This window comes from Macrobrachium nipponense, chromosome 26 (genome assembly GCF_015104395.2).
Source record: "Macrobrachium nipponense isolate FS-2020 chromosome 26, ASM1510439v2, whole genome shotgun sequence".
NCBI lineage: Eukaryota > Metazoa > Arthropoda > Malacostraca > Decapoda > Palaemonidae > Macrobrachium > Macrobrachium nipponense.
Window position 1 is genome coordinate 38,532,102 of NC_087215.1, and position 12,502 is coordinate 38,544,603.

General features: G+C 37.6%; 1 protein-coding gene across 1 annotated transcript in view; it reads right to left on the reverse strand.

Moving 5' to 3' along the window:
- Window positions 1-12,502, reverse strand: part of LOC135200191 (FERM, ARHGEF and pleckstrin domain-containing protein 1-like) — a 739,864-nt gene that overhangs the window by 300,144 nt on the left and 427,218 nt on the right. The window contains 1 exon segment of the mRNA XM_064228579.1: window positions 1,611-1,748. Within this exon segment, the coding sequence (XP_064084649.1) occupies window positions 1,611-1,748 (138 nt within the window).

The window sequence follows — 12,502 nt, forward strand, 5'->3', positions numbered from 1 at the left end:
TCCGCCCCCTTTATAGAGTTGCCAGGTGTGGCATTATTGAGTAATATGTGTCCAAAGATTTAAGAAATCTGTACCTTCACCTTCCTTGTCGATTGTACATAGTGTTTTTCGGGTCTTTAAAGCTTCACACATGTACAAACACATGCAAACACAAATACTACATATATATATAAAACTTGCACAGGAATGGAACTATATATGATAAGAGCTCCAGCCCAAACCAGGATTAGAACCTGCACCTTTTTGGGTAGGTTTACAACGAGTTCATCCATCCTCTATATACAAACACACCGTGGAACTCTGCAATCCATGCAGTGGATGGTTTAGAGACAGTTTTCTTTCCACTACTGGGAAGCTTTTGACATTCTCCTCTCACTTCTTTTATTTATCACCTCTCTTCATCTTTCTTTCTTAAAGAGGCAAGTCTTTCCTTGCTTATCAATTTGCCACATCTCTTTCCCCTCAAATTCTTTTTATTTTCCTTTGAGAATGAAGTAAATTAGAACACTTGGTCACCTGTCCAGCTAGCATTTGAAATGAAAAAAATATTATCATCAACAATTTATTACTAAAAAGAATTCTACTTCATCTGGTGTTAATTTAAATTCTAAACAATTACTAGGTAAATCGAATAAGTAAAAATGGCTGCAAATGTAGCTTAAACCACAGTGCATACAATAGGAATATATATATATATATATATATATATATATATATATATATATGAGATAATGAAGCTTACACTTACACATGAAGCTCTCATACTCTGGCAAAAATAGAGGATACTTCCATTACAGTATATGACATAACCCCTCGAATTTTCATGAGACTACCATAGACAGCAATCTGTTCTCTTTTGCAGGTTTTTCCGACAAGCTGCACTTCTTTTCTTTTTTTTTTTTTTTTTTTTACCCAACCTGACTAGGTTGTTCTCTAAAACTTAATTAATAGTGATGTTAACTCCATACACAACGTTTTTCAGGCTCCCCATGTCCCCCCTAGATTTTCTATGTAGAAAAGTATGCAAAAAGAAAGGGGAAAAAAAAGCATGCTGTCAGGCCATACCAGTTTATTTTTCTAGATGCCGAGACTTAAAAATGGACCAAGGAGAAGAAAGAAATCGGGTATTCTTAATTAAATCACTGTACGAACCATTTTTTTTTTGATCACAGGGATGAAAATTAGCACTGAAAACAATGACGCTGTTTACATAAAGGAAAAAAAAGGATAAACTTCCTGTCACTGATTACAAACTCAGAAGCCTACTTAAACAAGCACGTTTTAATGAAATTATGATGCAAACAAACCTATTCAGAACTGACAATAAAAACAATCCGGTATTTGCCCCCCATTTTGGTATGAACTCATCTGCCCTCTTTATGAGGTATATGATAAACGCAGAGTCTCGTACCACACCACAAACTGCGTTCCTCAGTGACCTTAGCAAAAGCATTCTTTCAACACATCCCAAACTCAACTGGAGCTACATAATTTAGTGCGGATGGACATTAAGTATTCGATTCACTACCTGGAGAGGAGTAATGCAATTAGAGAAATAAGATATGTCTTAAAAGTAAAGAGAATAAATACTGATCATAATGTTAACTGACCTGTCTATTCATAGGTTTTTCCAAGTCGAGCCAGTATCTCGTATTCCCATCTGTGTATTCCAGGCCAAAGTAATCAGACTCAAGTAGGTTGAGTTGTCGACATACCTGCTCCAGTAACACGACAGCCAAAGCTTTGCTCTGAAAATAAAAGAAACAAATTGGTAAGACGTTATAAAAGGAAAGCAATAATGTAAAACAGGACGAATCCGTTTATTTGAAAATTTACCCACAAAAGCAACATCAAACTGAGAATGTAAAAGCCCTACCAAGGACATGAAATTGGCATATGGTCACCCCAGAAATGAAATTGGCATATAGACCCCTCTTTTATTGACTGAAGTACGACAGACTGAACAGTGAAATAGAGGCCAAGTACAAAAAATTACATAATGAAGGACTAGATAATACCAACAGGGAAATAAATATGAGTTAATATTACTTTCAATTAATTCCTCATTCAACATAATTTCAAGATGCCGAATTTTGTTTGCTAATCATTTTTATGGTGATCTATATATCTGTATATGTATACGCTATGAAGAAAAGTTCCCCGGAAATAGCAACCTGTTGTCACGATTAAATAAATAAATTTCAGCCTAAACATTGCTGTTCTAAATGGGATCCAATTCTCTGAACCCAAAACCCCTTTATAACGTTCACATAAATAAAGTCTATAAATTCTGATGATACAGAGGTCCTACAGCTCTAATGAGCATGTCAAATAAAGGAATATAAAATATAAGAAGGTATAAAAATACAAAGCTTTGATCTAAATACTGTAATCTTGAACCTCACGGATGTTAATACTTCAAGTCGGTAGTACTACCTAAGCTACTCTTGTTCTCACAGATATTTGGGTATTATAGGTGGTGACAAAATCTGGAAAAAATGCATATGTTGCAAATCTCTCACTTATTATAAATCCAGTGCATTCACTGCTTTCGCCACTGAAATATTAATGAACAGATGCCATAAAAAAAATCTAGCAACCGAAGGAAATACGAAAATGATCACAATAAGGATAAAAGGTAATAACTCATTCATTACCATGAACGTTGTCGTTCTTATCGTGAAGAAAATAAATAAGAGTAGGATAATTATTTTTTATTAAAGCTAAAAATTACCAATGAAGTTTTGGAAGTTGAATCCTTTCGTAGCTTCTCCAATAATACATAACATTTGCCGAAGTTCTCACGCGCCTACTTCCTCTTTACGAAATCTGGCGTGGAAATCCGATGGAGGTACCAAAGGCAACAACTTCATTTCTCCTTTTTCCTATTTTTTTTACTTACTTGTTTATTCATTTTATTGTGCTTGATAATTTCAGTAATTTACATCGCATTGCTCAGCCTCATTCTCAACTTATCCATAAACAACTCATAAAACGGATTCTGTAGATACATGTGGAATATAACATCTCGTTGCACAAGCATATATATATATATATATATATATATATATATATATATATATTATATCTATATATATATTATTATATATATATGTATATATATTAATAATTTAATATCTATATATTTTATTATATATGTATATATATATATATATTGCTTATATATATAGATATATATATATATATATATACATACACTGTATAGTAGGGTGGCAGTAAAAAGGTACATACAAATTATATGGAAAATATATGGAAAAAGAAGATTGTAAGACACTGAGCATCAGCCTAGGATCGTCTTAATTTGTCCTGTTTATTTAAAAAATGTATGTTACATTTATCATAATACAGAAGGCAGCTCAAGTTAGTCACACCCTGTGCAGGTGTTTGCTTACATACAAGGGGAAAATAGCATTTGTTTTTGCTAATGAAGGTAGCTACATTTCCTCCTTTGTTCAATCATTTGTGCTGTCACTGGTATATCTAATTTACCCTGTTGAGGCCGTCTTAGGAAAGCGCAGATATCTGACGATGCGTAGCAATTCGAAGATTCCAACCACGCCTGACATATTTGTATACGGAGTTAAAGCCGATATCTTAACTTTCGATAACAAGTTCAGTATTCATTCAAATCTGCACACGAGATCGAAACTCAACGAGGTCATCATCTACCTTACCTGTACCCAGCTTATACCAATTCTCTGATTATACTCTCTATGTCATCATTGCGAGATGCACCCAAGATCCTATTGACGCTCACCCATGACAAGACATCCATAACACACTTCCTCTTGTACCCACAACCGCCAATCAGTGACGTGGATATAAAACTGAAATAAATGGTCACATAATAATCTATCCTGCTCATCCCGGGGTCTGACATGATTCATACGGATAGCAAAAATGGTATATACTGTCCCATTGTATGGAAATGGTAGGTTTTATGGTCAACTCAACAGCTTTGTGGATGCTTATCTCAGGCGAAGAACTACCTGCATCGACTGCTTATCTATTCAGAAGGCTAGTGAAGGGCCTATGTTGCGTAGGCCTCCGTTCTTTTGGAATTATTTTTGTCTCTGGTTGTAGTATGATTTGTGGGTATTTTTAATTTTAAAAGTGTCAACTTACTATAACGAAAACATTAATATTACAAATAAAAACACAACAATTAAATCACATCAAACCAAACGTGGCAAAACAACTTGGAAAACAGAGAACCAAATAAGAAAGTTTATTCATGAAAATACAAAACTGTAACTAACAACAGTGTTGAAAACAGTAGATATTGCACATAAGCTTCCAGTTTTATCAAATGATAGGCTGGGCTTGTCTTTTCTATATCATATTAGTTTGACATTTGTTTTCCCAGCACTCACAGAAAACGACCCACAGATCTGGGCTTGGAAAAAGACAATTTCGTAACGATAAAGAGAGAGAGAGAGAGAGAGAGAGAGAGAGAGAGAGAGAGAGAGAGAGAGAGAGAAGGTCAATTTCTTTATTTTCATGACTGAGAATGAGTACTAACACAAAGGACCGAATCACATACACGCAGGTGTAAAATATCTTCTAAAACACAAAAATCTCGAGCAAATACAAGGAGACGACGTCATTCTTTACGGCAGCCCAGATTATCCTTACACTGACAGTTCCAAAGAACTAAGGAAGTACAAGGGGGGAAGCTGAACAATTATGTATATTCTAATACTGAACGAAAAAAATCCGTAGCCTAATAGAAAAGCAGTTCGTTAACTATGCACTGTACAATGTATTCCTACACTGTGGCATTATGAAGAAAATAGTGGTTAAATTCTGAAATACGAAACCACATCATAACTTGCTTTAACTGAGAGGACAGCCGCAATCACGGTGCCTGCAGCGATATGGCATGCAATAAGGTGTTCAAATCTAGGTACATAAAATATTAGGGCATAATAACATCATTGACAATATTTATTAAAGCTGCTAAAGTCTTATTTCAAGGTACTACGTGTTTTATATTTTTCTGGGTACAACCTTTTTTTCTGTGTCATCGGCGCAAAGAGCCTTTCAAAAAAAGTTAAGTATATCTTAGTTTTACCAGACCACTGAGCTCATTAACAGCTCTCCTAGGGCTGGCCCGAAGGATTAGATATTTTCTTACGTGGCTAGGAACCAATTGGTCACTAGCAACGGGACCTACAGCTTATTGTGGGATCCGAACCACACTATATCGAGAAATGAATTTCTATCACCAGAAATAAATTCCTCTGATTCCGCGTTGGCCGAGCGGGGATTCGAACTTCGGACCACCGGATTGGCAGCCGAGCACGTAAACCACTCGTCCAGCGAGGAACTTAAAGAGCCTTTCACACTGTATGGTATTTAGATTCCCTTTATATTCAGTGACCTGTGCGATTAAACGACAGATTAATCTCTCTCTCTCTCTCTCTCTCTCTCCGTCCTTAATTGGAGATGACGTAGTGGGTGGTGTTTTGGTGATATTATCGTTTCTGTATTATTAAAAGTATTTCATACTTCACACGGCATCTCCGAGCGGCTGTTCAGCTGATTACTATCAAGCAAGGGAAGAATAGCACACCTCATGCTATAAAGAAGACTGACTGGGATAGTATTTACATTTTTTAAAGTCGCTGAGAGTCATTTACGTAACACAGCAAAGGAAGCCGAATTATTTTACCGAGGATTTTAAAAAATTGTCACGTCACGCTGATCGTCAAAAGGGACGGGCCATCTTCTATCTAAGAAACTGAAAATGAAATGTTAACGATAAATAATAACATATGATAACAAGTTAATCAATATGAATAAATCCACCTTACTAACATATATCAACCCCTCGAAGTTATAACCCAGACAAGCTCTTCAGTTTTCTGTCACTGAAGCGACCTTTCAAAATCATCGTCCTAGACAGTTAGTTCATCAGTATCTGACCCCTATTCAAGGTTCAACTAGGTTCACTCTCAGCGTCAGCCCTCAGCCTCATCGACTTCCAACCTCCACGAGACAAAATGTGTCTTAACCAAGCAATACCAGGTATTGATGGTTTCGGGTGAACTTAATTTAATAAGAGAAAAGAACACAGAAACCCCTTAAATAACTACGTAATGATTTTACGAAGCATTAAACAAATTCTGTCCTAGATATAAAACACCCCAGGCAGAACGACCTACGCAAATCTCAAGTGATTTGTGAGCATTAGTTCAACAAAAAGAAATAGAAAAATCGAAGACTGACACTCGTGATCTTTTAATAACCTTTGAAATACTGGAGATCGAACGAGGACTTTTCAATAATCTCCAACAACTGAAAAGCAAGCAGAGGAACATCAGTCGTTAGAATGCATACAAGAAATACCATCTCTCATAATTATGTAATAATAATAAAGAAAAATATTTAAGCAGCGCTAGTCCCAGCATATGAAACAGCTCACCAAATACATCCCCAGAAGAAATATGCTAAATATGCTATGAGTGCCCACATTCGATCACGTTGAAGTTTTTTACTTGAGAAACTAAGACCTCCCGACACTACAAAGTATCAATTTCTCTGAAAGATCGATAAAAAATACCTTCTAAGAGTTAACTCAGTAGCTGGACCAGACCAGTCACACGAAAAAAAAAAACTTAGCAAATAATGACGTTGAAATATTCAAACACGCTGACACGTGGAGCACTGAAGTCTATCCGTGAAAACTATTCCCCAAATTAAAAGACCAGCTCATACCTTATTTACTTCTTTGAGAGCAAAGGTACAGCTGATTAGAATCTGGCAATGAAGTCGACACTATTTATCTTGACTTTCCCATGGCTTTCAGTAAGGTTGATGATCACTTCATACTCGGTCATAAGCTCAGAGAAATGGAGACAGATGGACACAGGAGCCTGGCTACACAATTTCCTCTTAAACTCACTATATCAAGTGTTAGCTAATGGAGTGCCATCCTAACTAACCCAAGCCCTATCGAGTGTCGATTCTGTTCTATTTATTTCCAAAATTAATCATATTCGCGAATAGGGCACTATCCAAACCTGCTCAAATTCTATCAGGTGCCCCATAGAGAACTGTTTCTAGTTCTGTTCGTCTTATTACACGATTAGTGATTCTGATGGCAATTTCCAAAGCTTTATATATAGTATATTATATATATAATATATATATAGATAGAGAGATAGACAGATAGATAGATAGATAGAGTAGATAGATATATTAATATATGTAGACAGTATCAAATGAAAAAGGCGTGATCGAAACCACCCAGTATCGCTCTCAGTCGGCTGCGAGACGTGATCTCGGACAGAGGTCAAATTGCCAGCCTCCCAAAATTAGGCCTACCCACGACGCACTGGTGGACCCGGACCCCAGACCTGAACAGAGGTCGGACCGCATTCTTCTACAAGGATACACAGAATATTGCATAAAGATTCCATGAGTCACGTGCCGTCTCTGCCCGCAAGTGTGCATTAACCCAAGTGAATGAAAATCAGCTTGAATTGAATGAGACTATAAGCCCCAACGTGGGGGCCAATATCATTTAACTTTTCTCCAGGCCAGCACGGGCCTTTTTGTAAATAAATAGTTTTAAAGTAACGAGCTGAGTTTTCTGGCGACCTTCCTCTAAAGAAAGAAATCAATAATAATCAGTTTACGGTAAGTTCAAGCAATTCCCTCTTGAAATCCCTAAATTACTTCCGTTTACGTATCTAGCTTCTCTCAAGGCCCTATATACGTAAATCTATCTATATATCTCTATTATAATATATATTCTATATATTATATTTTATATATATATATATATATATATGATATCTATCTATATATCTATTTATAATTATATCTTTGTGTGTATAATTAGCTGGTAGTTCTTACGTTTAGACATATCAGTGTCACAAGAAAACTTTAGCATCTGCCAAATGAGTCAGACAAAGCAGCTTACCGCTGGCCACAGAGAAACCAAGAAATTTTTGCACGGAAATTTCACCATGACAAAGGCCCACATCAGCGTCCTAGAAGAAGTCATCATTTCTGCCAACCTAGGATGATCTCCATATACAGACCAAATCATAGCAAACCGCTGTAAGCAGTCAACATGTAAGGTGAGAAAATGATAAAAAAGACATTATCAACACCATGAGTTCACTGTGGGTGTAGTTGATTAGACCTTTTGTAGGGTACTGCACACCAATTGATCTCAATACAAGAAAATATTACAAAATGGAAAGACTTGAGAGGTGCTACAAAACTGATAAAATAGTTACAATTTGCATGATCTTCCATAACACCTCACATAAGAAGCGATAAAACTAAGAAGTAGCATCCAGAACAGAATTGAACACTATAAAGTAGTGAATATTAAAAGATCGAAGATGGCTTCGTTCCAAACGTTCCAGTACGGCCATTGCATTAACGACCCTTACCCTTCAAATTCACCACAATCAGAACCCTGTGTCTCGCTCTCTGCCCCAACCTACGTTATTTATCACAAACGAAGTCGAGATTGCAGAACCTCGTCATTTGCGCTCTTGACCCCTAACCTACGGAATCGTCTCCTCTTGGCATCTCAACCGTCCCAAGACAAACAGGAAAAAAAGGATAAACTGCTATAAGAGTTATATATGTATATATATGTGTATGCGCATACATACAGGATAAAAAAACTACTCTCAATCTGAATCAGAGTAAAGATAATTCGAAAAGTATTTTCTGTAAAGCAAAAGGAATAAAAAAAAAACATTCCACAAAGAAAGTTTTATAACTTTGATATTACAAGTCACAAAAATCTTGCCTAAACACAATCGCTAACGAGTCCCTTTCTATAAGAACGACCCAAGAGAAAATGGGAAATTCAATAGTGTGCATCAAGAGAAACAGCACCTTGCATGTGATATGCATATCAAATAAAACGATAAAAAGCATTCCATGCGATGGAAAGAAGAGGGAGAGAAAAGAGGAGTGCCGGGGATTTGCCTTGAAGTCATCATAACTCCAGAATAAAAGTTTAATTTGTCAGGGAGCTTCACACCGCCACTCCAGGCGACAGAATTACTACGACTCCAGGCAATTAATTCTGACAAGCCACAGAATTAACTACCGATGCAGAAAACTCATAAGAGAACAGTTCTCGTCCAAAGCACTTCATGCGAAACAGAAGGGAAATGATGGATACGTAACACATGCATCACATGTCAAACTAATAATAATCCCCGCTATCGCCCTCTTTGTCTCTTTCTCTAAATGAAAATGAAAAGTCGGACTGATATATCCACAAAAATCCAGCATCATTTAAAAAATAAACCACAGGGACTGTAACCGCACACTTTATACTGTGAGAATACGAAAGTACTTGGAATGACAAAGCTGCCCAAAATCAACCTCCGTGACTACAAGAAGAGTTAATGAACTGCAGTGTCAGGTAACGACAGAGCTGCCTCATCAGAAATATCATGAAGCACCGAAGAGGGAAGCGAGTTCCGTAGTGGGCTATCGTGGAAAGAGTCTCAACCGTTACCTTTCGTAAAGACAACAACTTCAGGTGCTGTCTCTGTGAAGGCGAAGGCTTCCGGGAAGGAAGTGGTAATGCCTGACGGACGTCGCAGGGTCAGCAATCTCTCAGCCACATCTACCGCCATGGCTATTCTATAGACTAGTTAATATATAATGAACTTTGTCGGATACTCACACACTCATTCAATCATTAAAACAGTTCCTCGTTGGACGGGTAGGTTACGTGCTCGAATACCGATCTCAGGGTCCGGGTTCGATTCCCCGCTCTGCCTACGCGAAACCAGAGGAATTTATTTCTGGTGATTGAAATTCATTTCTCGATGTGTTTCGGATCCACAATAAGCTGTAGTTAGTTCCCGTTGCTAAGTAACCAATTGGTTCCTGGCCACATAAAATATCTAATCCTTCAGGCCAGCCCTAGGAGAATTGTTAATCAGCTCAGTGGTCTGCTTAAACTAAGATAAATATAACTTAATCATTAAAACGAATACAATGGAAAAAAAGGGACTGACCCCATCTTGTCTGTCTGTCTGTCGTTTTGCCGGTCAATGGAATATCTAAACTAAACACGCTGATAAATATTACAAAAATAAAAAAAGAGACGCTGGCTAAAAAATATATTAAATTTCAAACGTTCCAATTTGATTCCTCACTTTCGGATATTTCTTATTGTTAACTTACACGGACGCGTGAGTTTATATAGGAATGAGAAACACAAACGAATAAAAATCGAATAAAAATAGAAAAACTATCTTTAAATGGTTTCGCCCGCGTGGGGAAAGGATGAGGAGGTCCTCCTGCTGGCAAAATTATGATGCTATTCTTCGGGGCAAAATACTAATCACACTTGTCTGCTGCTCTCTCTCTCTCTCTCTCTCTCTCTCTCTCTCTCTCTCTCTCTCCACTAGCTACGACTCACAACATTCGACTAACGACTAACAACGTTAATCAAATGCTTGCTGGTCTTTCCAAAAACGCACCTAATTCCTTCCCTCTATGTCCCCCACTACGAGATCGAAAGCTGCTCTTAGTAGTGGGCTGAACGCAATACCATTTTCGTTATGAGAGAGAGAGAGAGAGAGAGAGAGAGAGAGAGAGAGAGAGAGAGAGAGAGAGAGAGAGAGAGAGGTCATGTTTGTATTGAAATTGTTTTATAAAATTTGGTCAATATCACCTAGCAGGAACGAACATCCAGTGCATTACAGACATGGAAGAAATGCAATCATAAAAATAGCAATAAAAGATAGCAGACGTGAAAAACAAACTCGTATTTCCAGTAGCCGAATTCTAGCCGCTCCAGCGGACACGACTGATGTCACAATTAAAGTATTAAATATCGAAGACAAAATGAAATTCGCTAAACCATGAAAATGCTGTATATAACTAACACAAAAACTTTCGAATGTTCAAAATTTGATTCTTTTAATATGAATGCAATAACGGAAATGACGCACGACTCAACACCTTCTACAGGGCATACATTACTCGCATATAAAATCATAAGATTACTATGGTAACGACGAGGAACAGTCAAGTGACTCTGATGGATTAGAAATGATCTCCGGTTACAATTGCAAGTACACTGACCCCTGGGCGCAGGGTGACATCATTTCTGTACCCCTGCTACAACTATCACTGCTCGAGAAAAAAAAAAACTAATAGTAATCGTTACAAGTACTGATATTTCCGTAATCCATCGTGCATACCGTACATACATACAAGTCTTCAGCCAAATAAAGCAAAATGCTTTCCATAAATTTCAAGCCTAAGTCACGTATGAAAGGGATACAAAGTAGGACGCCAAAAATGGATACGGCTACGAGGGTCACATTGAAATAGCATTTTCAGTTGTCGTCCCAAGACTCCAGAGGCGTTAATATTGACGAGTAAAATATGAAGCAGTTTACCTGTGAGGAATGGGAAACGGAAGGGGCTGAACACCGAGGGAGTCTGGGTCAGCCGCAAAAAAGTACATACGTTGTCAATAAACCTGTCTCTTGGGTGACGACGGGAGACAAGCCCCTTGAATAGAGGGAATGCAAGAGAGATTACCGCATTCCAGAACCTGAGGGAAAAAGGGAAGAACGGCTTTCAATGACTGAAATTCGACGGGATGATACTCGAGTGAGGGGGGGGGGGGGGGGGCGGTTCACAATTCTATAGATCTTCATCAGCAGGTTATCCACCAAATGAAAACATTACTTATAATGAACCCTCAAATTCTGAGTATTATATTAAAAGTAGTTAAGATATTGTAAAATTAGTGGTGTTTACTTGGTTCATTAAATAATATGACCACCTCTCGGTCATACGTACGCGTTTGAGAAAATATAAAAAGCTTTCGTTGAGCACAAGGAAAATTAAAGAGGGGTTTAATTAATAAAATTACTCAGGGAAACTATGACAACTTCAATCCAGAATGGCTACAGAATAATGACAGTCAGCTTAGTTATCTCTCTCTCTCTCTCTCTCTCTCTCTCTCTCTCTCTCGTCTCTCTCTCTCTCTCTCTCTCTCTCTCTCAATCCAAGCTACAACTCACAACAGTCACATGACCACCAATTACAAAATTCCCTGCTGAAGTGAACAGAGGCGTTAAAACCCTCCTGAAGAGATCTGCACAAGTGAAGGAACGTGAGCACTCCTCCACTCAAGAGCTTTTGGGTGAAGCCAGAATTCATGCGCAGAAACTGAACCTATGTATCAGATGACGACGGTACCTTGGTAGAGTGCATCTCGAAGGTTTCATTCTTCTTATTCGTATATAACAAAAAATATGAATGATAGTAATAATTATATTCTATGATGTGCTACTATCGTTAAGATATTATCAGAGTTACTATCTGGGAGAGTCCGTTTATGAAGAGTACATAACCCGAGGCACAAATTCGCTATTTTCTTGCGTGGTTCAGTAAAAGACAGAATCACCTAACATCATTGATTAATGAGAAGTGAAAAAGGCACACTGTGCTTTCAAAGCCGAAT